We start from the raw sequence: 25521 nt of genomic DNA on the forward strand, positions 1-25521 counted from the left end.
TTTGGAGGTATGCTATTTAGATGATGCATGGGTCCTAAGAGTCCGGAGGTCGCGCCAAAGCCACACTCCATTCCTAAACACTGGAGTGCAGCTTTGGTGCAGCTTTCGGATTCTTAGGATGCATGCATCATTTAAATAGCATACCTCCAAAGAGACCCGAAGCAGCTTTATTTTGGCAGTCTGTAACAGAAACCCAGTTAGCTGTACTCCTGTGATCAGGACTTAATGAGTTCTTGCCCCACTTATATTTCATTCCTTGGTAGAATTTCACAAAGGGTGTCCTTTCTTGAACTTTCTGTGTTAGGGTCTGTACATATATAGCCTTGCTTTTGTAAGCGCCTAGGGTATTCAGAAAACATTAGTTAAAAGTGTAGAAGTCTCTTATCTGAGCGGTATATTTCTTTCTCCATGTTCGCTGAAATAATAATGAAGAATGTTACTGAACACTCTTTACACACACACAACCACAACTGCAGAAGGCAACATGTGATATATTATTTTGCCATTAGCTTTGAATGAATTCGTAGTCTTACATGTGGAAGTATGGCAGAACTTAAACATGTCTGTTATATTAACCTATCTAGATGTTCAATAAATTCCCTGTATCACAGTCCAGAACAAACTATGCTCAAAGAACTTACCTATTTTCCTTTTATATCTAACTCTGTCCTCAGAAATCAAAAAGAGAAACTGGAGAGTATTCAACTGAAGTGATGTTTATTATGGAAAGCTGTATTTTGTCTATTAATATTTTGAGGCTTTCTAAATATCATAGCTTTCAATTCATATGTTTTAATTACCATCATTTCATGGTATCCTGAGACATATCTCTTAGCTATGTTAACTAGAAATGATTCATTAGCAAGACTCATCTATATACCTATACAGCTGTTTTTACCATTTATATAAAATACCTTTTAAAGCTTTTTTAAAATCTCCACTCCCAAACCTCTCTTTCAAACATCATTTTATAAGAATTATTTCCTGGTTCCTTGTAAGATGTTGCATTCAAATCTCTAGCAATTTTTCACCTTAAGAGGTTATTGGACATGTCAAATAATTATTTGTGTTGCATAGACTATTCATTTGTCAAACCACTTTTCTTGTTAGAGCATGCTTTGTAAGCAGGATTTATACTTGTATTGTATCACTGTGATCTTAAAACTGTTTGTCCTGTGGCAGATTAAGATTGTATCGGCAGGGAAACAACTACCTTTGGCATTTTAAAGAGTTGTATTGTTAGTTAGTGTTTTACCTAAAAATAGCAAATTAATGGTATTTTTCTTCTGGGCAGGTTGCCAATGCCAGATCTAAAATTCATGGGCTACTGGAAAGTCAACCAAATGGGTAATGCACAGCAAAAACTTCTGTGCTCGACTGAAACACATCGCATAGATGTTAAGGTCCGTGAAGTTTCTAAAAGTTTTTCCCCCTTCTTCTGCCCTTTATTATTATTATTATTGTTGTTGTTGTTGTTTTTAAGAGTTTATTACGAACATAACATACCAGTCCCGCATTGACACTTGACATTACATATAAAGACATTACATAACCTAACATAACATTAAACCATACAACACCTAGACATCCTATTACATGACTAAAATGACAAAATGGAACATAGAACGCACTTCCCATTGCTCAGTTAACTCTACATTCGAGAATTATTATCTTATGTTATGTCTTAAATTTGTTTCTTTCTTGACAACTAGTCCTTCAGTCATAGCATACAAGAGTGTTCCCTAAAGGTTTATTACAAAGAAAAAAAGAAAAAGAAAATTTCCTACTTCCTCCTAGTCTCTTTAGGAAACCCAAAATTGGTTTTGTTATCATTATGTTTAAGTAAACTGTTCTTTTATAGACTTCCCCCCATCCATCCTTATGTGTTAGTTCTTATTGCCTTTGTAACAATTTTCCAAAGTTAAATTCTTCTATACCTTTTCATTGAGTCTTATTCTAGAATTGCTTTGTTCTCTTAACTACCGCAGTCAGGATATAACTTATAATAAAGTCGTTATATGATCAAACGCAAGCTGCAAAGTAACCCCGAAGCTATTCCAGTCCCATAACATAAATTATAAATTATACATATTTCAAATTAGCACAATATTTCCCCATTTTTTCTTGATATAAGTGTAAAAGGGTTGCCATTCTTCTTTAACTTGGTCTTAACTTTTCCCTTTTGCCCAGGAAGACATTCTATCCAGTTCTGCCGACTCAAAAGTTTTCATTAGCCATTTCTCCATAGAAGGGGCATGGTTTTGTTTCCAGAATCTCGCATAAACAATTCTTGCACATGTAAATAAATAAAATAGCAGTTTTCTAAATTTTTTCTATACAATATCATCGAGCATACCTAATAAGCATATCTCAGGGGTGAAAGGAATTTGAATTTTCAACTCTTTAGTGATTATTTCGTAAATACCTAGCCAATAATTCTTTGCGATCCCACAGGAAAGTTTCTAAAAGTTAACACAGAAGTTAACTTCAAAAATGTTTCCAGATCTGTGGCAGTGAATTGTTATATAGAATTATTATCAAGCACTATATAGATATTAAGCTCCCCACTACCTGTGACTTTAAGATCCTTACCATTGGTTATCCCTAACCTTACCAGTGGTTATCCCCACTTCATATAGGTTTACACTCCACTTTGTCCATTGTGATGCTCACGGCACTTTTTAAGAGGAAAGTTTGTTAGAAAAAAGTTAACAACATGCAGTACAATCTTATACAATTTTAAGCAAGTTTACTCAGGTCCTCTCTACTGTTTTCCAGGTATAGGGCTGTCTTCTTAAGGTATCTTGGTAGTAAATCTAGTTTTGCAAATGTAGAGGATGGGCAGGTGGTACATAGGCATGAGAATGAAGCAAGAGGCCCAAAAGCTTCGGCAGTACCCTTGACATTTCACATGTAGTTCTCTAGCCTAATCTCAGTTGATGCTTTCAGATCTCCTTGTATGTGCTGTTTACGTTCAAGCTATAGTTTTTGTCTCCACCCTTGTGAATGTGTAAGAATTATATTACAAATGGTAGGAGTGCCCAGCTATATATCTGTAACTATATTCACCAAAGCCCATAGGAAAAGCCACTTTGTTTTATATAACAGGACTCAACAATATTTAATTTACTTAATATAGGTTTCTTAATTGGAGTTGCAGGAACATTATGATTTTGCCACTGTCTTCTACTCTTCATGGTATTCTGTATGTATGTCCTTTCAGGTCACTTGTTGGTGGGTTCTGGTGAGCCCATGAGTTTCATTAGGTTTCTTAGCCAAAGAATACTCAGAGGTAGTTTTGTAGTTCCTTCCTCTGAAATATGACCTACAACACCTGAGAGTCATTGGTGTTCTCCCATCCAAGTACTAAACAGGGCTGATCCTGCTTAGCTTCAAGGATCAGACAGTATCTGATGCCTTTAGGCCCTCTTAATGATATTATCTGCAAGGAATGTTGAGGGATTCTAACTTCATTTCTTTTCATTTTCTTGAAGGGGCCAATGTATTTGAATATTCAGGCATTTCCACTGGAGAGGCATGAGGCCAGGTCCTTAAGTTTTACAGAAGAAACAGCATTTTGGTCACTGCCGTTGAATGAAGTGAATATAGTGTGCGATGTTGCTGTGGCACAAGGTAGATTACAATTCATATTTTCCAATAAATTAGTGATGAGATGATGATAAGAAACACTATAACTGCTCAAATACATATTTAAAACAAAATTTATTTTATATTAATATATTGCTTTGCTTGCTATGCAACCACAGCCATTCTCTGTGTTTTGCCCCAAATGTTGTTGTAACTTTTTGATCATGGACAAATCTTGAACTATTGATTTTTCTCCTCCTCTTATTTCAAGAGAATGAAGCTGAAAACTCTATCTATGTGGCCACATGCAATCCTGTGTCCTTATATTTTATGAATACATCTAGCCAAAATGGATACTACGTGGACTTATTTGATATCTTCCCAAGAGCAGTTGGTGGCATATGGCAACCTTTTGTGACTCTGGCACCTCTGGGTAATCCGTTAAAAGGTCAAGTAATTCTACATGAAGAGCAGGTAAAAAAAGTCACGCTTCTTAAATCAGATTAATGTCTTCTTACAAGGATATGCAGCTTCTGATGTTTCTCTTAGATACTTTATTTTATAGTAACCATGCAAATGTATGAATGTTTCCACTATCTAAGAGGAAAGGTCATATCTGAAGAAGATGTATGGGGTTGGGAAGGGTTCTGCTAATGGGTACCAAGAAACACTTGAGATGTGTATGCCATATTAGAATGTGGATTTTGTGGGAAGTTTCCCCAAAGAGTAATGGGTAGGCTTTTTCTTTCCTACTTGTAGATATATATTTTTTGGTAAAATTGGTGTGGATTAGATTCTATAAAGTTTTTAGCAAGTACATTAATTTTACAGATAGAAAAAATATGAAACTATAAGAGTTGTGGTTGGAGCTGGTCTCCAAAAAAAGCATGGAAATTTTGAACCACAGCACAACCTCTCCCATGTTACTTGAAAGCATGGGACCATTCATAGATAACTCTGGCTTAACTGGCTCAAACTGGGCACTATTGTTGCTGTTGGTGCAGCAGTTCCAGGAATCATGTTGGCCTTGAAGGAGAATGTGCCAGCGCTGACCAGGGTTTAGGGGTCACATATAGAGATTTCAAGCTTTTCATATCAAATCTGTCAAGATCAGGAAGGTCTAGTTCTCAGCTTGGTGTTTCAGCTTTTCTGCTAGAATCACTGCTGCTTCAGCCTCTTGTGTCTTCTCCGTGATCCACCTGGATCATGACATCCTTGTCACCATATCACAGACCATCTTGCAACAGCTTTAGTAGGATCTCTGAGAAAATTATACCCATCACAAAGGAGTGCAACTTACCATGTAAGTCTCTCTTTAAAACAAAGAAACAAAAACAGCAACACATGTGCTACATATTACCAAGTTTTATTCATGAATGACCCTCCTCATGTTGCTGGACTACTTAATGTTTTTTCTTCCTGGGAAATACATTCCACAGTCCAACATGTTCCACCCAAACCTAGTCCTACTCAAGGGGAAATGGGGATTAGAAAATTTTAAGATTACAGTGGCCCAAAACAGATGGGTAAATGGGGGCGGCTTCTGGGCACTTTGCAAGTTAAAAGCTCTATATCAATTATTATTGTCATTCAGTAAAAAATCCAGGTTACATCTTTATTTCTGTATGCACTTCTGTTCTTAGCAGACATTCTGCAGAAAAGAAAAAGTAGAGGCATGGACACATTTTTAAGCACTTAAAGTATTGTTATGTGTTTATGTTGTTCTTCTAATACATGTATCTTTGGGGACAGGCCCAAGAGGTGTTGCAGAAAGTAAAAAAATAGGAATGAAATGTTTGTCCCTGAACATCTAATAAGTTTTGTTGTTGCATGCCTTCAAGTAGCTTCTGACTTATGGCAACTCTAAGACAAAACTATCAGAGTTTTCTTGGCAAGATTTACTCAGAGGAGGTTTGTATTTGCCTTCCTCTGAGGCTGAAAGAGTGTGACTTGCCCAGGGTCACACAATGGGTTCCCATGACTAATTGGGGATTTGAACCCTAGACTCCAACATTCAAATCACTATACTATGTGCGCTCTCCTCTCATAAGTATAGCAATGCAAAAATACTTGTTTATTTGTTCACATGGGAGAAAGCAGGTGGTGTTAAGAGGCAATCTTTATTAAAAAGTAGGCAGATGGCAAAGCAAAAAGGAAATAAGTCCTGTTCAAAAGTTTTGTTTTCTCTATCCTTTCTTCCTCCTTTGAATTTTTAAATTCCAGCACTGCACATTCAGAAGAGCACTGACATCAGCTTCCTCTTCCCTTGCATTGCAATTACACCCTTATTTGAACTAAGTTCTTCCAAGAAAGGAAAATCTTGGCTACGATACAAACTGCAGCAAGGAAAGGGAAGCTTTGCAGTAGCTAAAAATAAAAGAATGGCACCTCAAAATAATGGTCATTACATCTGTTTAATATTTGGAATGTAAGACACTGGGGACATGAGGTCACCCAAAGGTTTCTTTTCTCCCAGTAAAAAATAAACATAGCAGAAACTGCATACTAGCAGAGCATGTCTTCCCAGCCCACTTGAAGAATTGCCAAGGCTGTAACTGGAAGTATTCACCAGTGATGCAAAAATCTATTTTTATACTCAAACCAATATGCCACCAGTCATTTGGTACAGATGGGAGCCATTAATATCTAAAAGGATAGAGAAGAGAGCCTTGTTATAGTGCCAGCTGACCTCGTAACCTAACACTAAGTGAAAGTACACAACTGCCTTTTGTATGTTTGAGAGATTGGAAAGTCTTAACACTTTCAGTGCTTCTATTGCACTAATGAACATAGAGATACCTCAAGAAAAAATCCAGAAGGCATATTTTTCCTTGAAATCCTTTCATTCCCATTCCCTTCTTCCTCCTCCTCCTCCTCTTCTTCGTCGTCATCATCATAATCTTTTTTGGAGTTTTTAGTAGAAATAAGAACTGTGAAGTGTGAGATACTTCAATAGAATTGGTTTTCTCCAAACTATCATGACCATGCTGGGTAATATTTTACTATGCCTAGGCCAGAACACATCTTGATTTTAAAAGATGCATGGGTTTACTTATGTTAACTATACTATACTTTACTATAAATGTCCATATGTCCACTATAAATAAAAGTGAAGATGTTGTGAATCATACATGCTCCATGTGAGGGGTCCTTGAATGGAAGGTTATCCACAATGGAAGCTTGGAAACTTAACCATAATGAAAGAGTGATAGGATTGATGCTCTGGAGCCAGATATACTGCATGGGCTGAATCCAGAACTAGTCATGCTTTGAGTAGAACCTTGTAAATTAGACTTAATTTAGTCATTGTTGAATTAATTGTTTCACTACATCTATTGTCAGAATAACTAATTCCAACTGGTGAATTGTTCAACTGCAACTCCCCTTTGATATGTTTCAAACAGTAGCCTCTTCATCAGACACAGAATGCAGTGAGTTCCTTTCAGCCAGTAACTACAGAAGTGACCTGTGAAGATCTTGGAAGGACTTTCTGATTGTCTGTCCACTGTTTTGCAGCAGCAGTGGCAGATGGGATTTTGTGGGTGGCTTTGTTTGCCTTCTAATAGTGGGTTGGAGCAGGGAGAATAATTTGAAAAAGAAAAGTTTATGTTTTACTTCTACAAGTACAAGACTGATTCACCAAAATAGCTAAGAGCCAGCTGAATCTGTGTTAAATCCAAACCCTTCCCAGCCTAGAAATGTTGAGAATTACCTAGGACTACGTACTATGATCTTGGCTTAAATTGGTTCTTGGATAATAGCTGCGTCCCTGGGCTAGCACAGGTTTGTATCTGGCATTACTCAACACCTTTCCCGATTTGTCCCCCCACCCTTTTTTCCCCTTGGCTCTTCTGCTGCTGAGATTAGTTGTGCCAGCAGATATCTCTTCCTACTAATCTCTAAGATCAACTGGCATTATGCTGGTTATGCCAATATGAAGGCAATTCTACTGGCAGAAGGTGAAGAGTATTCTGCCAATGTTTAAAATACATTCTGATTCTTTCATTCCTGTGAAAAGAGTTAATCACATTATGTCATGGTGATATGAGAGGACATAAGCTGGTTATATTTTCATTTTTCAGAATAATGTTGTTTTATTATTGGACACAAACACTGGTGCCCTACGCCGACTTTTGCTGTTGCCAGACGTTCAAGAGTCTTCCAAAAGAACATCCTGGTGGGGCAACAGAGGTGGCAAAGAGGCGGTAAGAAAAATCAGTATTCTGGCAATGCATTATTAAAAATACAGTATGATGCTTCAGTTCACTCCAATATATGTTATTGATAATCTAGTCTAGTCTATGTAGATGGCAATACATTTGAAGTAGGTTCATCTACTTCAAAGAATTCATACTATAATACAGGGATTCCCAACCTGTGCTCTAAGGAGTCCTTAAGGATTTGCATGCACTTCCCAGGTGCTCCGGGCTGCTCCAGGAGAATGAAAGAAATAAAAATTGAACAAAATTAAAGAATAAGAATATATTCCTATATATACTCCTAAACACCATTTACTTGTAAGACATGGGATCGGCCTCTTAGGGGCTTTGCCATAGAAATAAGGGCTCTGCAATTCAAAAAGGTTGGGAACCCCTTCTATAACATATCAGCTAGGAGACTTGTTTTTGAGGGATGTGGGTTTGTTTTTATTTTTTTGAGGTACCTGTACTGGCAAGGGGGCACTTTATTGTGCCACTGTGGGATGAGCCTTCTCTTCTCTGCTCAGACCACAGTCCACCAGTGGGTGCCAGTTGTTTTTGCTGTATTAACACAGCTGTCTTCTTAGAATTTCTGTACATTCACAGATTCATTTTTGTATTGTAATTTCTAAGGCAATGTGATTGAATATAAATTCTGCTTCTGAAAGTTCTATCAGTCACTATTATTCCAAACTCGAACAACTCCAACAACAATTAAACTGCCTTTACCTGTAAATCCTTGCCTCCTAGAAGCCCTTATGTACTTTCATTTTGCCCTTTGGTGATTTTTAGTAGGCAACTTGAGTAGTCCATGTCTGCCAGATAATCCCATGCAACTGTTTGTGGTTTGCATGTATGTACATATTTGTGTTTTCCCCCCTCTCTATTCTTAAGCAGCCCATTTGCATCTTTTTTCCTGCTGCTTTGTACGTGCTTTGGACTTAAAGCTCCCCAGGCATTTGCTGTTTTATATCAGCCTCAGAAATGGTAAGATGCACAGGTGTTAAAGGGACAGACTTGCTGCTAGAGTTAGTGTCATTCAAAAAAATACACTAACTCATGAACTATCAAATATTCACATAGCATTTGCAGGAGCTACAGCTCTATGGTAATGCAATGTATCCTGCAGGTAAAAAGCTTCTGGTTGAGTACCCAGCATGATGTCGGTTAAAACCATCTTGGTTATAGGAATTAGTGGAGGCACTGGCTGAGTTGTTAGAGAGCCACTGCGAGTTACTGCAAGCAAACTGTATTATGTTTGATCTATCAATGGATCTGTCTTGATAAGGCAACTCAAGAAATTTTATTTGTTTTATTTTGTTCCAGTCTCATTCCAGTAGTCAATAGACAATTCATTCGAACAGGCATTTATTTGTAAGCAGAATACACCTTTCTAGAAACTATTGTTACATGCTTTGGAGTTTTAGCCATATACAAAGCAACATGAAGGAAGTAATCTTTTCCCCCTTGCCCAGCAATAATATGCAGATGGGTGCAAAACTGAGGTTAACTCAATGTGTTGCTAGTATAAAGAGAACAACAAGAAGCTTCAGGTGGCAATTCTGGAAATGTAGCATTATTTTTTCTCCCAAATCAGGCCTCAGTGGAGTTAGGAATCTGGCCTGAGTTACCTTTTTTATATAATAGCCAAGTAATCATGTAGTGATCTTTCACAGGATGGCACAGGGTGAGGAACTTATACAATTTTTGAAACAGTTTTAAATGAGTAGATTGTAATTTGTGTATGTTTGAATTTTTATTCCTTAGAAGAGTCACAAAATGTGCAAAGAATTTTCACACAAAAACTGGCTGGTCTTCTACAAAGAAGAAGGGTAAGAACAAATTTCCCTTCCCCAGACCCCTCACCACATGACAGAAAACATTCTTCTTCTTGCCACTGACCTCAGCCTAATTCTTGCACGCTTTCTTTTTCAGGAGCGAACTTATGGTCTTAGATGTTCTGGAGGGCCATGTTCACACCATCTCCCTACCCATCAATCTCAAATCTGTCTTTTTGGTGGCTGAAGCCCACTGGCTCTTGGTGGAGAGCAAAACAAACCAGTAGGATAAATATATTTAACTTCACTACATAGAAACATAGCTATTTTGGGATTCTCCCATGCTTTAACGATTTGAATGAAAGTGTCTGTCCATAACTTCTGAAAACCTTACTTTTGTGTGCCTACTGCTGTAGTAATTCTTTGGTCATGATCCAACCAAGCATAAGACTTTTTAAAGAGTCCTGTTGATTTCAGTGGACAAGTTACTCCTTTTCACTGAAATCAATTAGATTTTAAAGTGCTGAACTTTGTGAATCTTAAGACACCAGCACACTGAGGTAGATTATCTTTATAAACGTGTTTACAGAAATAAGGCTATTTGCAGTTAGGGCAAAAAGAAGAGACTTAGGAGGCTTTCTTGCATTATTAGGAGGTGGAGTTGACATTTTTTGTAGTTCCTTCCCACATGATTCTCAGATAGAACTAAATGATAGAACTTGATCATGTAATCAGTCTGTCTTACTTGATTTCCCATATGCAAAAGTGATACTCTATAATGATACTCCAAGAGTGTAGGCATGCCTTTCTTTTAATTGGAGAACAGACCTTAAGATTAACTGCAGGGAAAGGAGAAGAAATAGATCTTTTCAGATTCAACAAATTCTTGATAGAAGTTTGAAGTACCTATATCTATTATACTGTAAATGAGAAAATATTTAAGGAGTATGGTTAAGAGCTGTGATGACAAATAGTTCTGATGCATGTGAGATGAGACTGTGTGTTCATGGCAATGGGAATGGGAGTAGGAGAGAGGGAGGAAAGTCAGGAGAGGAAATGCAGAATTGGTGCAATGTTATTGATCAGTGGAATGGGCAACAAGGCCAAAAATCAAGTATTTATTCAATATCTCATTTATACAGTTCATTTATATTGACATCCAGTATGCTATAGCATATATGCTATAGGATATATGTGTACAACTATATATCCTATAGCATATATGTGTACAACCTCATAAGCTCCTTGGAAGAAAGACAGGACTCACATGAAGTAAATCCACCTGCCCATTTTAAATAAGCAGTGGATAATTCCCTCATTTTCCAGAAAATTTTTGTTAACGAAGCCTATGCATATGGAATCTGAAGAGAGTGGTGTTTGCCAGTTACATGCACTGAATGAAGAGCCGGAGGAGATTGGATTTGGGATGACAACAGGTATGGAATTTAAAACAGACCTTGTGGTAACCTGAACAGAGACTTTAATGTAACTACTTTTTGCATTATCTTAAGAATGATAACCTTTGAAAGACCTAATTAAAACAGCTTTCCACTTTGTGTTCAGAGGATAGATTTGGTAGGCCTAGACGTCGGAGATGTGGCTCCAAACAGCTGCTGATCCATGGTTTCATTGGATAGCTTTGGAGAAGTCAGAAAATCTGAGACTAGTTGATAAGTCCATATTCTCTTCTAGTTTGTTGTTATTTATCAAATATCTATTAAGGACATGCAGCTAATGAGATTTTCTACAGTTGTTTCTTCTCCTAATGAATGTATGAATGGTGCTGGGAAGATAGGGAGTATCATAATTTTAAATGACAGAAGTGAGTGGCCTAAGCTCAGAGCAAGCTGGTCATGCTTTTGCCTTATTGCAATCACTAGGAAAGATTAGTTGCAACAAATCAGTGAGCCATCAATTTCACTGGAACTTCAGTGTGACTACCTTTCTTTCAATGTATGCCTTTCTGCAACTTCATTAGTATCTTTAAGGGCAGATGGCAAACCTGAAGGGAGAAATGGGTAGTAGGATGGAGATAGAGAAGCTGTGGCCCTCCAGATGCAATTGGGCTGTTAGGGTCTCACAGTCTGACAAATAAAATTTTTGAGGGCCTGCAGAAGTGATAATAGAGTGGATATTTAAGGCACAGAAGCAAAACTGAGTATGTACAAAAGTATGAGAAATTATATACTGCAATGAAAGTGTTGCGATCTGACTACAAAGGTACAAATATATAGCCCCTAATATGGACTGCAATTAAATAATGAGAAAGTTGTTGTTGATGTTGTTGTTGTTGTTGTTGTTGTTGTTGTTGTTAACTGCCTTCAAGTCAACTTCGACTCATGTGGATAAGACACTTCCACTTCCATATTCAGCCTCTCTGCACTGTTCCTTCAAGCTCATAGCCATAGCCTCATTGACTGAGTCTACCAGTCTGGTATGCGGTCTATCTCTTTTTCACCTATCCACTACCTTTCCAAGCATTATTGTCTTTTCTACATGCCTTCTCATGGTGTGGCCAAAGTACAACAGCCTCAGTTTAGTCATTGTGGCTTCAAGGGAGAGCTCAGGCTTGATTTGTTCCAATATCTGTTTATCTTTTTGGACATCAATGGTATTCTCAGAAGGCAATTGCCAAAGCAAACCACCTAAAAGTCCTATAAACAGACAGAATGATCATCAAAAAATTTTTCACACAGAACAGTAGTCTCCTGATCTAAATTGTTTGAGCTAAATTGTGGGACAACTACCACTAGTTTAATTAAGCAGTGACTATTTAACAAATAGTCTAGTCGTTTGCAAGGTCTTATATATGGAAAGGCTAATCACCCAAATATTCATGAACAAACAATCTGGTACACACAGTTGTATCATCCAGAAGCCATATCAAGCATGCAGGGTGATATTTTCTTTAAAAGTGTGTGGACTAAAATATTCTTATAAAAACTGTATAACAAACAGTCTAGTCATCCACACGTTATCACACAAACTTCTAACAAAAATGATTAATCAGCAGTCAGTATGATAAATAGCTTTTTTGCTGGTCTGAAACTGAGTTACTCCTGAACCATAAAAATCCTCATCTATCTACTTGTGACTTTGTGTGCTGATCTAGATTTTTGTATTTGTGTGCTTCCCTTTTGCTTAGCTTCAGAATCGTATGTGCCACAGGCAGTTTCTTGTGACCAGCTGTCTTCAGAAAATCTAAGTGCAGCGATTGGGCAGAAAATCAGCTCACCCAACAGAATGCTCTCTGATAACCATAATTATGCTACTCTTATTGTTGGTTTTCCAGACCTCATGGTAGGCACTGTTTTTTTAATGTAATTTCATTTAGAAATGTATGTGTATGCCTTGATTCCTTGTCTGATCAACTGTTAGAATTAACCTGATGAGCTAGGAAGGAAGTATGATTAATGAACAAATTGCCAAGGATGCAACATGAAGCAGGATAGTTAAATCTAGACACATTTCATGCAGTCAAACCTGAAGCTACGTATTTGTTGTGGTCCATAGAGTAGAGGCATAGATGAGGTCTGTAGGACCATCACAGGGACCTGGGTTGCACAAGTTTGGTAGTGCAAAGAGTTTCCCACTTTTTATTACTTTATTGATGTATGCAACACTGTTTAATAGTTAGGCAACCAGATACAGTACTGCAGTGCTATTAAAAGTGATGGACCATGGACCTGTGCTACTCCATGAGCCATTGGCTTCCACTTCCTGGCATGTTTCAGGTTTTATCCAATGGACACCAATATAGTTAAGTCCCTGGCACATTAGATAGACTAATTCCTTGTCCCCTACATCAAAAAGCCCGAGAAGGAGTGATGTATGGTATCATATTTCCATTTTTAAAAAAAATTCTGTTGCTCAGTTTATACAGCATATCCCCTCCCCCTCCGACTTCAATGGTGGAGCATGCATGTGGGCCTTGTAGAGCAGCTGCATGCATATGTGCCACCATTGAATACCGCAGTACTTGAGGTCCCACAGTTTTTGCCATCCGCAGGTGGGGGGATGGTCTGGAACTGAAACATGGCAGATAAGATGGGCCCACTGTGTTGGCAAAGTTCCTATTAAAAGATCCTGAACGTAGTTTGGTAAGTATTTCTATGTATTAAATTTCCTCAACATGCTTGCCACAACACAGCAGCGTGACTATGGTTTCCATATGTCTCATTCTACTCTGGTCTCATAACTTTTTACATACAAGTTGTGCCAGTGGTATGGTTGCTCTCAATTTCTGTTTCACACTTTGCTTGGGCATGAACAGAAAGTTCATCAACTACTCACACCATATGATTTCCTTTCTACTGGATGTTACTGGGTGGTGTAAGACAGGGAAGTAGTGAGCATGCTCACCCCCACATCTCCCTGCTCATAGCTACCAATAAATCACCCTCAAAAACCACAGGCTGGAATTTCTCCAAGTTTCTCCAAGCATGGGAAACTGGTAGATAGGAGTATACCCTGTGCCGTATAATGGATTTCCTGTGCCTACAAGATAATAGCAAGAGGAAAAAATGATTGCAGAGAGTGGCAACAAATACTGGGATCAAGACTGGGCCATTCCTATGAAGTTCTCTTCCTGCCCTATTGTTTCCTCTGTGCCTTTGTATGCCAAGATGCCATTTGCTCTTTTTGTGACTTCCAGCCTCATCTAAAAAAAATGGGCAGTGCATCTAAACTTTGCCGTGGCACAGCTTAGGTCTGATGCTAGAGATCTGTGAGATCAAGTAGTGCTTGTGACTCCAAATCCAACAAAAACCCATTACCTCAATAATACTGACATTCTCACGCAACTTGGACCAACCAAGAAGGCAAGAGACAATTTGAAATGTTCTGTTTGTGACCCTCACTTTTTCTGATTGCAGAGGGCCTTGCCTAAAGGCCACCATAACTCTGGAGCCCACACCGATGGTGCTGACTTCTGAGAAACCAAAGCTATACCCATTCATTAAGCTTGCAATTGCAGCAATCTGCCATGACCGCAGAACAACACATTGTCTTTATTGTTACTCTTGAACATTATTCCTTTCAGCCACTTATGTGGATTGACAAGAGAATGCTAAAGTTCCTGGTTAAGTGTAGAATCTTTTTTCTGTCCTCCTATAACTTCACCTTTCTCAATTCTCCATGATAGTCTGTACTTTTCAGTTAGTACAGTATAGAATCTCATATGTGTTTCCTTACAGGAAAACATTTTCTGCCCTGACACTTATTTCATTTCTTCTATTGTGTGTTCAGCACCTGTAGAAGGATTGTATAATATATCATTGGTACCTATAACATTAGTTATTCTGTAAGACTCTAGGTAATTTATGAAACGTGATTGTTCTAAGTGATTTCACTTTTTCATACTGTTCATCCTCAACACATAATGCTAATTTACCTTGTATTTTACAGTCCCCCAATGAGGTTTACAGCTGGAAGAGAGGCTCCCCCCTCGGTAACAGGCAAGCCTCACCATCTGATCCACTTTATTATGGAAAGCGCAGCAAGACTGGAGTAGCAAAACAAATAAATTGTGTGACTCTTGTAAGTGCTAATCAGGTGGTCAGAGCTTTAGCTCCTGGAGATGTGCCTCTGAAAGAACTTTATCCAAAAGGTAAAAAAAAAAATGAACATATTTTGTTCATGCACTGTATTTTCATGAATTGTACCATACTTTTCATGTAGCATGTAGGCTTCTCTTTTTGCTTAAGCATCCGTAATCCTGTTCAGATGTATTTAAAAGTAAATGGTGGGACTGACTTTCAAATAAACATGCACATCCTGTAACATCCCTCGCTGGGTGAGAAAGCCCTCAGTATGTATATGATAGTTTTAAAAACAACAAGCTCTGCATCAGACAATTAAAACTTGGGAACATAATTTTGTGTCCACTGAAAGATCTCTCACTGTGAAGGATAGTCAAGGCTTTGTGTATAGTGAATGGTTTAAGCACATAATTTGAACCACGACTTTCTGTTTAAAGCAAATTTCTGATTCCCCTACACTTGTGGAGCCATCTGTCAAAGCTTGTGGACAATGCCATCTAAAATTTTCAGAACCAGAGCCATAACTGACAATTCCCACTGGCGCAGCAGGTGGAATTGCTAATGGATTAACAAAATTAGGGGCTTTCAACCTCTTTCTTCATAACAATGTATATAATAGTTGTGCAAGTGGTTGGCAAGATGAGGAGAAGCTTCTTTATGTTTATCACATTAGATCCTTGACCTGTTTGTCATAATTTCTGCTTTGTTTCAATCTGTGACACATAAATTATTGCCATATCTGTAGCGTGCAGGGTTCTGTCTTGATATATCCAATCCTCTTTCACCTCTCTAGATGGTGCTCACACTGTTTGGGTATATGCAGATAGAACCCTATATAAATACACACACACACACACACACACACACACACACACACACACACAGACTATGGCAGGTCTGCTTGGATGCTAGGGATACTGCCTCTTTCACTGAAAACATGCATAGGTGAAGCAGAATACATAAAACTTCAGAACTGTTTCTTGTCGTTACAATCACTTTAAAGCAGATGTGGGCAAAATATAGCCATCGTCCCTCATGCAGACACTCAAGGGTATTTTTGAATCCTTTGGTCCCTGCAGGCTGCCCGATTGCCCATGCCCCCCAAAAGATGAATTTCCCCTCCTTGAAGCCTCCAGGGGGAGTTCCATTTCAAATTGGTTTCTGGGGTTTTCCCCAATATTCAGTATCAAAGAAAAAATAGAGTTCCAGACTCAGGGGTCCTAGGAGCAGGAAACTGGCCCGGTGCATTTGTCCCCTGATGCAGAAAATGTGAGCCATTTGTTCTTAGCATTTATCCTTTGCAGTATAATTAGGACTTAGATTCATCCCGGATCTGTGGAGAAATGCTTGAGAACAAGGAACTGAGATTGGATGCTTGTGCTTTTTGGAAGCTGCTGTGCTTTAAAAACAATTAGCTGATTTGGTGTGGGGAGAATTATTTGGTGCACATTTGTTCCATTTGCATCTCTATGTTTCAGCTTTTCAAAGCAGCCTATGATGTAATGCTCCTTAATGATGCTTTCAGTCTACTGTTTGTTATGAGATGACAGTTTAAGATGATTGCAATCATGCCTGATCAGCTTTTATTCATATTTGTTTATAGCTTGACATTTATTGCATAAATATTTGTCTTTGTTTCCTTATTTTATATTTCTTTGTATAAGAGCAGTTAAAGTCTATGGCTGTAATTTTCTTTTTATTTCATTTCCCTACATGATAAATTGTTTGCAAGCAATATGAACGCATGATTTATTGCAAGTTGACTGCTGATTACCAAATAGTCCCAAACACTTCTCTTTGCAGATGTTACTCCTCCAGAAACTGCTGGATATTTGGAAATTACAGATCTTACAAGAAAGAAGCTTAAATATATTCCTATTCCTAGGTAACAGTATTTCATATTTTAAACTGCATCAGTATTTTGCAACAAACAGTTACCACAGTTGCTTTCAGATGTGAAATACTATTTTTTTTTTGGGGGGGGGGGGGGAAATACTCTTGTTTGTATTAGTGGTTTTCTCAACTTTATTGTTCTCCTTGGACATATTCAGAAGAATTCTCAGTCCTAAGTCTTGTTAACACGTAGCTAAGCCCTTTACAGGTCTTTAGCTATGGGGAAGGAGTAACATCTGATCCATATTGTGCTAACTTTATATGGATGCAGTTGTGTGGTGTGTGTTTTTGTGACATTAAAGCCCCCGTTCTTTCTAGGGATGAGCAAGTTTATTGGGAGGTACAGTGAGAGAATAAAATGTGTGTATTCTTGGATCTGTTGTTACTTTCTCCCCAGCATTGGAGACAAACATTTAAACAAATGGACTTTTCCCTGGGAAACTGCCTAAGAATACCTTATTCCTAACAGCCTTCTTTCAGAAGTGACAGTTACAGATGTTTGCTGTGTGTGTATGAGACAAAAGAATTGAGGGTCATGGCATCTAGATGGTGGAATGACCTTCCAAAGGAGAAAAATCGCCCATATTCTGTTCCTTTTAATGATAAATAAAGACTGTTGCACCTTAAAGAGCAATGAGTTTGTTTCGACATAAGCATTTGTGGCCTGTGCATAGTCAGGTGTATTTACTATACACATGGTGAAGGGATAAAATGTTAGAAGGTTAGAGGGAAACTGGATGCAAAACGTACTAATAGTGGCAATTGTATTATTGACAGCGGCCATTCACAAAACTGTTGCTGCTATCAACACCAGCTAACATATTTTTTATAAGCAGCAAATATTTTTGAATAACCAATTAATAATGTAATTGTCACTGACAGTAGGTTGTGTTGTGTATGCTTTTTGTTTGATTTTGTTAGTCTTTAAAGTGCCACAAGATAATTGTTTTTTACTGCTAAAAACTAACATGGCTGTTTCTTTGGTTGGAGTCAATGTAGAAGGCAGCTTTTTAGGAGAATGCTGAAATCACATTGTGTCAGAATTGACAGGACCCTTTGAAAAATACATTCTGACAATTGACTGCATTCTCTTGTTTTGTCCAATTAGGATGAAACCGAGGAAGGCAGAGGCATCAAAGTCCAGCTTCATCTGAGAAGCAAAGGATAGGGCAAACAAATTTTGTGTGAAGATAAGAGCTGGTGGATAGAATAGACCAGGAGACCAGAGTTCAAATCACTACATTTATGCAGAGCACTTGGCTCATTTGCTAAGGCTTGCTCCACTTCCTTGGATAAAATGGGATAGGATGGGCATGTGTGAGTTCCTTGGAGGCAAAGCAAAGCAAAAACATTTTTAGTTTTCAAGAGACCACTCAAAAGCTTCTTGCAAAATGTATCCAACAATATTTTTTTCTTTCTTTCGTTAGCCTCCACTACTTAAGATTTTCATTTTGGTGTCCAGACTTTTCTTTAACACAATGGGGGGGGGGGGGGTCACTGGTGAGACAGGCTTATCTGCTTTCTACTTTTTTCTATATGGTGGCAATACATGCTCAGTAAGGGCTTTTGGAAACCGTTGCTGTTTACCTTTCCTGTTGCAGGGAGGCACATATACTGTAGCTACAGCAGGATTGACTGCAGCAAAATCTCGTTCTTACACCCAGTTCAGGTTTTATTGTATTGTTTACAGCAGAAATACTGGTGCAAAATAACACTAAAAGTCGTGTTTCCGCAGTCCTCATTCACCATTTCCCCAGTGTTTATGCTAATAAAAGCTTCCAGGTAGAGACAGGACAAGAAGAAAGAGGTGTTATGGTTGGCATAAAAAGACTTTTTAATAAGGGATTCTTTGTCAGAGGCTTGTTAACAGGCCCCATACAGACAGGCCAAAATAAAGCTGCTTCGGATCACTTTGGAGGTATGCTGTTTAAATGATGCATGTGTCCTAAGAGGCCAGAATCTGTGCCAAAGCCACATCCAGTCATAAGGACTGGAGCGCAGCTTTGGCGCAGCTTCCGGACTCTTAGGACGCATGCATCATTTAAACAGCATACCTCCAAAGTGATCCAATGCTTTATTTTGGCAGTCTGTATGGGGCCTGAGATACATCTGTGTTAAGTATGTTCACCCAGCTGTGCTGAAAATTGTTCACAGAGGACTGCAATTAAAATAGGACACTGGCAAATTTGCCAGATTTGGTAGGGGATGGCTTCTTCTCTTCTGCATAGCTTAGCAACATTTCAAATTATGTCTAATTTTTTTAGAATGACTGAAAGGTAAACCCGTCTTCCCTTGCTTTTCAGGCCAATGAACCTCACTCCCTATACATCATGGCTATCAGTGATTTCTGATACTGATGTCTTGTTGGCTTCACTTGGTAACACTGGCGTGGTTACTGTAGATATGGGGGGCAATGTCAGACTCTGGGAAACCAGCTTGGAAAGTCTTCAGAGATCACTTCAAGAATGGAGAACTATGATTGGACAAGATGATGGCAGACCTGTGCAGGTAAGCACTTAATGCACTTGCTACATTAAGAGCGTCTGGGTTTAAAACCCCATGGCCTGAGGCTGAAACAAAAGCTTGTGATTTATTTGGGAGCCTCATAAAACAAAGACAGAATTGCCAAGTGTTTGCAATTATTGGTCCATATGGAAAAGTTCATTTTTTGAATGATCCATGTTGGCTGGCTGATTCTTTGCATTGTACTATAAAAATAATTTTTTTAAGGATCTGGTCAAGATTGGTATAAGTATTAGGAGTTTGGCCTTTTGTTTGTTTCTCATCACCAGAGTGGTGTCTCTGCCTCTTTGTGCCTCGTCTTTAGCTCATGTTCCCACTTCTCTGGCTCCAGATTTCAGAGACTATGGGTGGAAGAAGCTCTGAATTTGGGAGAAATGCCATGATCCCAGCTTTGTGTGAAAATACAATTGACAGATGATTTTTATCTGAAGGAAAAATTCTCCCTGATGATATTAGTGTTAAATGTGCTTAATAATGTCACAGGTGAGCCAGAGTGATAGTCCCAAATACTGCATCCAGTCCGTTATGGCAAGAACATAGCGGCAAAAGGCTGTAATGGCATTATTCCAGCCACTTTCTCGTGTTTGTCTTCTAGTGAGGATTGCCTAGAAAGAAAAATGTTTTTCACTTACCTTGATCAAATTTCCCTTAAACATAATTTACAACCAGAAGGGCTGTGTGCAGAACCAGGATGCAAAAAGCAGTGTTACTTCATGTCTTTTTTCAAGATGTCATGTGTTTAGAGAATCTTATTACAATGATTGCCATGCTCTTGCTAATGGACATATGAGATGTCTTTCATGTGTGTACATGTATATGGGCCTCCAGGTTGCCTGTCAACTTATGGCAATCCCATGAATTTTATAGGGTTTTCTTAGGCAAGCAATGCTCAGATCTTTCTCCTAGTTCTTTCCTCTAAAATATAGCCCACAGCACCTGTTATTTGTTGGTGGCCTCCCATCTAAGTATTAAGCAGGGCTGACCATGCTTAGCTTCCAAGATCAGACAGGATCTTGTGTCTTTCTTAGGTAATGAGGGACGGAAAGGCCTATCTGGGCTATGTCTAATGCTTATTATTCTGCAAGTGCCATCTTATCAACAGAGATGTGTTAGCACCATCTACTGGTCACATATGATAATCTGGTGCACACAGTAGTTTACCTTCTTAGGGTTGCTTTCAAACTGTGATTTCTAGAATCTCCCTGGAAGGTGCTTGCAATGATAAAATGGGTCAAGTTGGGCAAACTTGCCAATAGAATATTTGTCTTCATTACTGATTTTTGCCTTGAAATACACTAAGGAAGATTGGATACATTCTAGTGTACACATGCAGGCTGCTATCCATTACAGTACCATATAGTTATGTTTTTCTTGTGTAATATCTAAAAAATCTGCACATATCCCTCAGCAATGGGTTGCACAAAGCATACCTGCATCTGGAGCAAAACCACCTTATAAAGGTGAAAATGAGAGTCCTTATACACAAAAAGAGAGATGGATGTTGCATCTCTGCATGCACACAAAATATGTTGCAAAGTTGAAAGGGTTTGGTGAATAGATCCACTGAATCCAGTTACATAAAGAATATTACAGGAATTATTTTCTCCTGAAATGACTATTACATTATTTTGTTTAATATTACTGCTTTCTGAATGGGTGCTTTAATGAAGAATGGGTGTTTTAATGAATATTCACCAGAGATTAAAAAGTAAAGAATGCATTTATAATAATGTTGATGTAAAGTCTGATCAAAGTACCAGCTTTAACTTCAAAGCGGGTACTTGCTCTATAAATGTGCAATTTATAGTGTTTAACAAACCTTCATATTTGAATATTACAAATATATATTGTAATTAAACTATCTTTTAGAACATATCCTGATAATTTTTGTAGAGAACCAGCATGGCATAGTGGTTTATATGTTAGACAAGGACACTGGGAGACCAGTGTTCAAACCCCCGTTCAGCTATGGAAACCTATTGGGTGACCCTGGGGAAGTCACAGTCTTAGAGGTAGGCATGGGCAAATCCACCATCTTTGAACAAATCCTGCCAAGAAAACCCATAATAAATTTTAAAAACCCATGATAAAACCCCATAAGTCAACAATAGTTATTCAGCCAAAACATAATATAATATAAAATATAATAAAATGGCATATATTATCAATGCTATCTTGTGTATTTTTTTTCTGATTCACTGTTACACACAAGAACCCAGTCAGCCTGAACATATAAAGATTGTGCTGATAGCTTCTGTCCTCACTGATTAAAATTTCTCTTTCCCATTAAACTAGGCCTGAACAACTTCAGCAATGTTTGATTAATGATAAAGATAAGAATGACTCTGATTAATTTAGTAATTATAAGATGAAATCCTAGCTGTGTTCTTGGTTATATATTTTTAAATTGTGTTATGGTGTTTTTCTGGAAGAGAAATAGCTTACATGAATTTTGTTTTGCACTCAATCTTTGTTTGCCCTTGCCTTCCTCTGAGGTTGAGAGAGTGTGATTTGCCCAGTTGGTTTCTATGGCTGAGTGGGGATTCAAACCCAAGTCTCCCAGTGTCCTATTTCAGCACCCAAACCACTACACCTCACTAGGATTACATTTGGCTTATTTGCTCTATTATGATGAACGAATTTCTTTTAGAAGATGACAAATGCAGACATCTCCATATTTTGAGATCTGATATCTCAGATGTCAGTGTACATAAAAACCATTTTGACAGCAAGTCAGATTAACTGCTTTCATTCACTCCCCCCTCCCCCTTTAATTTATGGGTGGAGTTCAGATCCCCAGAACAGGTACCCTTCTTCAATGTATGGCTTGATACGGTTTGACTCATTTGGTGCCCTAGATATAGCACTGACCTTTTTCTTTCCTGGACGTCTATTATTTAATGCCTTGCATCATCCATCCTTAGGCAAAGGAATACTAACTTGTCAAGACTGTTCTACATGTAGGCCTTATAAATGAGGCACAATGCATTATTTTCTATCCATCCTTTGCAGCATGTTTTGGTTTTGCCTCAACAGATAACTATCGAAAGAGACAGTGGTTTGGATGTTAGTTCTCCCAAGCATGGGAAGATAGACCAAGACAATGCCCCTCATGTTGGTGGAAATACATGGGCTGGAGGAACAGGTACAAAATAATTGTTTGCCCATCTGACTCCAAATGAATGATCAGGCTGCATTTCAAAAGTGTTCTGTATACCAAGTGCTGTTGAATAATAGGCTGTTGTTCCTTGAGGTGAAATTGTGTCCTCCTCCTCTTTGGGTTGCTGATTCTCTGGGAACTTTTGTGGAAGCAGCACTACAGTTTTCTTTCTTTTTACAGGATTTTCTTACTCCTTCTCACCAGCTGCTTTTACCCTCCTTTATGTGAAATTTATTTCTTCAAAATAAATATAATTATTTCTGAATATATGTACAGATTGTGTTTATATTAGAGGAGTCCTTTTTCCTTAATATTTAACTGGTCAGAACGTATTTTCCATCACCTGCCATTTTTCTCAATGTGTTACAGTGATCTGTAGATATACCCTATTCTCATCCTGTTGGTTTCATGTGAATTTTTATCTATCCAATCCTAGCAGATATCTTGATGGATGAATCTATAAGGTTGGTGGGAAATCCAGTGTATGAAATATAAATGTGATGGGAGTAGACATAATAATATAAACATTTTCCATTGGTCAATCTACCCCATTATTACCAACTCTGACCAGCCAGGATTTCAGGAAGATTTCTTCCCTACCACTAATTGGAAGTTTCTGATATTAACTGCTACCATATATACTCTACTATAAGTAAACCTCATGTATAAGTCAAGGGCAGGTTTTAGGGCCAAAATCATGGATTTTGATAAGATTCGTAGATGAGTCAAAGATAAGACTTAGCAGTATGTAACAAAGGAAGTAAAGGATGAAGCAAAGGGAAACAATGCCAAAGAACATACAAAATTCTAGCAGGCATAACTATGCTCACCCTAGATAGATGAGATAGTAGAGGGGGTTGGTGCTTCTTTTAGGTGCTCCAAGAAGGAAGTAAGCTCTCACCTTTCACCGGGGTATGGATCCTTTTTTAAAAATTAAGAGTTAAAGTACAGTACTTACAGTGACCTGTGGATAAATTGACCTAGGTTTTTTTGGGGTCAATTTTTGACTAAAATTTCTAGATTTACACACACATACATATATATATAGCACTCTCACATCTTCTGAAGAGACCCAACTCCTCATAGCTTCTGAAATGAGACAAGATTACTATGATCACAGGTGTGTGGAGGTAGGCAATCTGAGTCTTCTGTCTATCCTGCTAAATTATAATTTAAAATCAAATGTTTTAAGATACCCAGGCCTGTATATCACTTACACCAAGTGTTTACTGATCTACTGATTTAGTTCATAGTTCTTGGTTAAGAGTCATAAGAATGAAGAAATCTTAAAGAGTTGTAATGCAAGAGAGCCTGTTAAGAAGAGTACCTTAAAGATCTTTATACGAGTGGCAACTTTACATGAGCAGAGGAATAAAGAACAAATATAACTCATCCTCCATCTGGCCAGTTTTCCCAAAATCATTGGAAGTAGAGAGACATATACTGTAGTAATGGTGTTACAGATGAAATTCATCAGGGTTTTGCCTAGTTTGTTATTGGTAGTAGAGACCTCTCACATGTGGGTCTAATCTGACCCATGAAGGATGCTCTTTGTCTCCAACTCTTTCTACAAGTCTTGCCTTGGGTCCTAAGTAGTGTCAAGGTTTGAGTCATAGGGAAGAGGAGTGAAACAATCTTTAGATCAATGAGCTATTATCATATAAATTAGCACATTTTTACTGTTTACTTTCATGAATTGTGTTACATTTATATGAGCTTGCTGAGCCTACAGTACAGTGAAGTAAGTAACCTGATATTGAATATGATGCCTTCCTGGAATACTTTTCAGTATTCACAAATAAATAATGCATTGTGCTTTAGAAAACTGTAGGATTCTTGTCGAACCATGATCAAAAGCATCTTTTTTTGTTTTGTTTTGTTTTGTTTTAGGTGGGAGAGACACTGCTGGTTTGGGTGGCAAGGGGGGTCCATATCGACTGGATGCTGGCCACAAAGTGTACCAAGTGTCTCAGGCTGAGAAGGATGCTGTGCCTGAAGAAGTAAAGAAAGCTGCCAGGGAGATGGGTGAAAAGGCTTTCAAGCAGAGGTTAATATCCAACCATGATATATTGTATTTCCTTTCCTATAATGGAGGCTTTAGAAGGAATTTGCTAGTCTTTGGTGTTTTAATGAATCTGGAAGAGTATAGCTCTAAGAATTATCTCCCCCACCACCAACTTTTTCTTTGGCAAAGCAGAAGCCCTGATATCATTTGCCTGATCCCCAGGTTATTTGACAGACCTTCTTTGCACAGGCAAATGAAGGTGGTGATAATGAGGCTTTAAAGTTTTGCTGTTATTTGTTACAGATTAGGTTGGGCCTGATTTATAATGTCCTGTAGCATTTCTTTTACAGTTAACAACACTGCTGAGCCTTTTATCAGCTATGTGTCGTTCTTGTTATTTATTCAGTTCTGTGTTCTGCTTCAGATTACGAGAGATTCAGATGAGTGAATATGATGCATCTACATATGAAAGGTTCTCTGGAGCTGTCCGACGGCAAGTTCACTTGCTCCGAATTATTTTGGATAACCTGCAGGTAATCATTGACCTTTTAAAACTGATTTTTAAAAAATTCCTCTTCTCAACCACTGCACCCAGTAGCCAGATGGCCACCTCCATCTGTTAACCTAAAGGAAGTAATTGCTTTCCAGTTCTTAGCAAGTAGCAGCTTTTATTTCAGCAAGAATACTGAAGGAGTCACTGTAGCATGAATAGTCGAAGGCTTTCATGGCTGGCATTCTAGAACATAGCCACATAGCCAAAAAACCCCACAAAAACTGTAGCATGAATACATAGCAAATGATCTCTGAGTTGTGAGATCTGTTCTATGTGTTCCAC

The 25521-nt window shown here is 38.2% G+C and overlaps 1 protein-coding gene across 10 annotated transcripts in view; it reads left to right on the forward strand.

The window, feature by feature from the left end:
• VWA8 (von Willebrand factor A domain containing 8) overlaps positions 1 to 25521 on the forward strand; it is a 140504-nt gene that overhangs the window by 99596 nt on the left and 15387 nt on the right. For all 10 annotated transcript variants that reach the window (XM_089511040.1, XM_089511039.1, XM_089511037.1 and 7 more), the window contains 14 exons: positions 1295 to 1403; positions 3495 to 3633; positions 3860 to 4062; positions 7671 to 7793; positions 9555 to 9619; positions 9723 to 9848; positions 10892 to 11001; positions 12711 to 12865; positions 14972 to 15173; positions 16909 to 16990; positions 19302 to 19506; positions 22558 to 22666; positions 24572 to 24728; positions 25111 to 25219. In XM_089511040.1, coding sequence (XP_089367166.1) covers positions 1295 to 1403; positions 3495 to 3633; positions 3860 to 4062; positions 7671 to 7793; positions 9555 to 9619; positions 9723 to 9848; positions 10892 to 11001; positions 12711 to 12865; positions 14972 to 15173; positions 16909 to 16990; positions 19302 to 19506; positions 22558 to 22666; positions 24572 to 24728; positions 25111 to 25219 — 1894 coding nt within the window. The remainder of the gene's footprint in view (positions 1 to 1294; positions 1404 to 3494; positions 3634 to 3859; positions 4063 to 7670; positions 7794 to 9554; positions 9620 to 9722; positions 9849 to 10891; positions 11002 to 12710; positions 12866 to 14971; positions 15174 to 16908; positions 16991 to 19301; positions 19507 to 22557; positions 22667 to 24571; positions 24729 to 25110; positions 25220 to 25521) is intronic.

Source organism: Sceloporus occidentalis, unplaced genomic scaffold (genome assembly GCF_023333645.1).
Source record: "Sceloporus occidentalis isolate IW3139 unplaced genomic scaffold, rSceOcc1.0.p SCAF_2, whole genome shotgun sequence".
Taxonomy (NCBI): domain Eukaryota; kingdom Metazoa; phylum Chordata; class Lepidosauria; order Squamata; family Phrynosomatidae; genus Sceloporus; species Sceloporus occidentalis.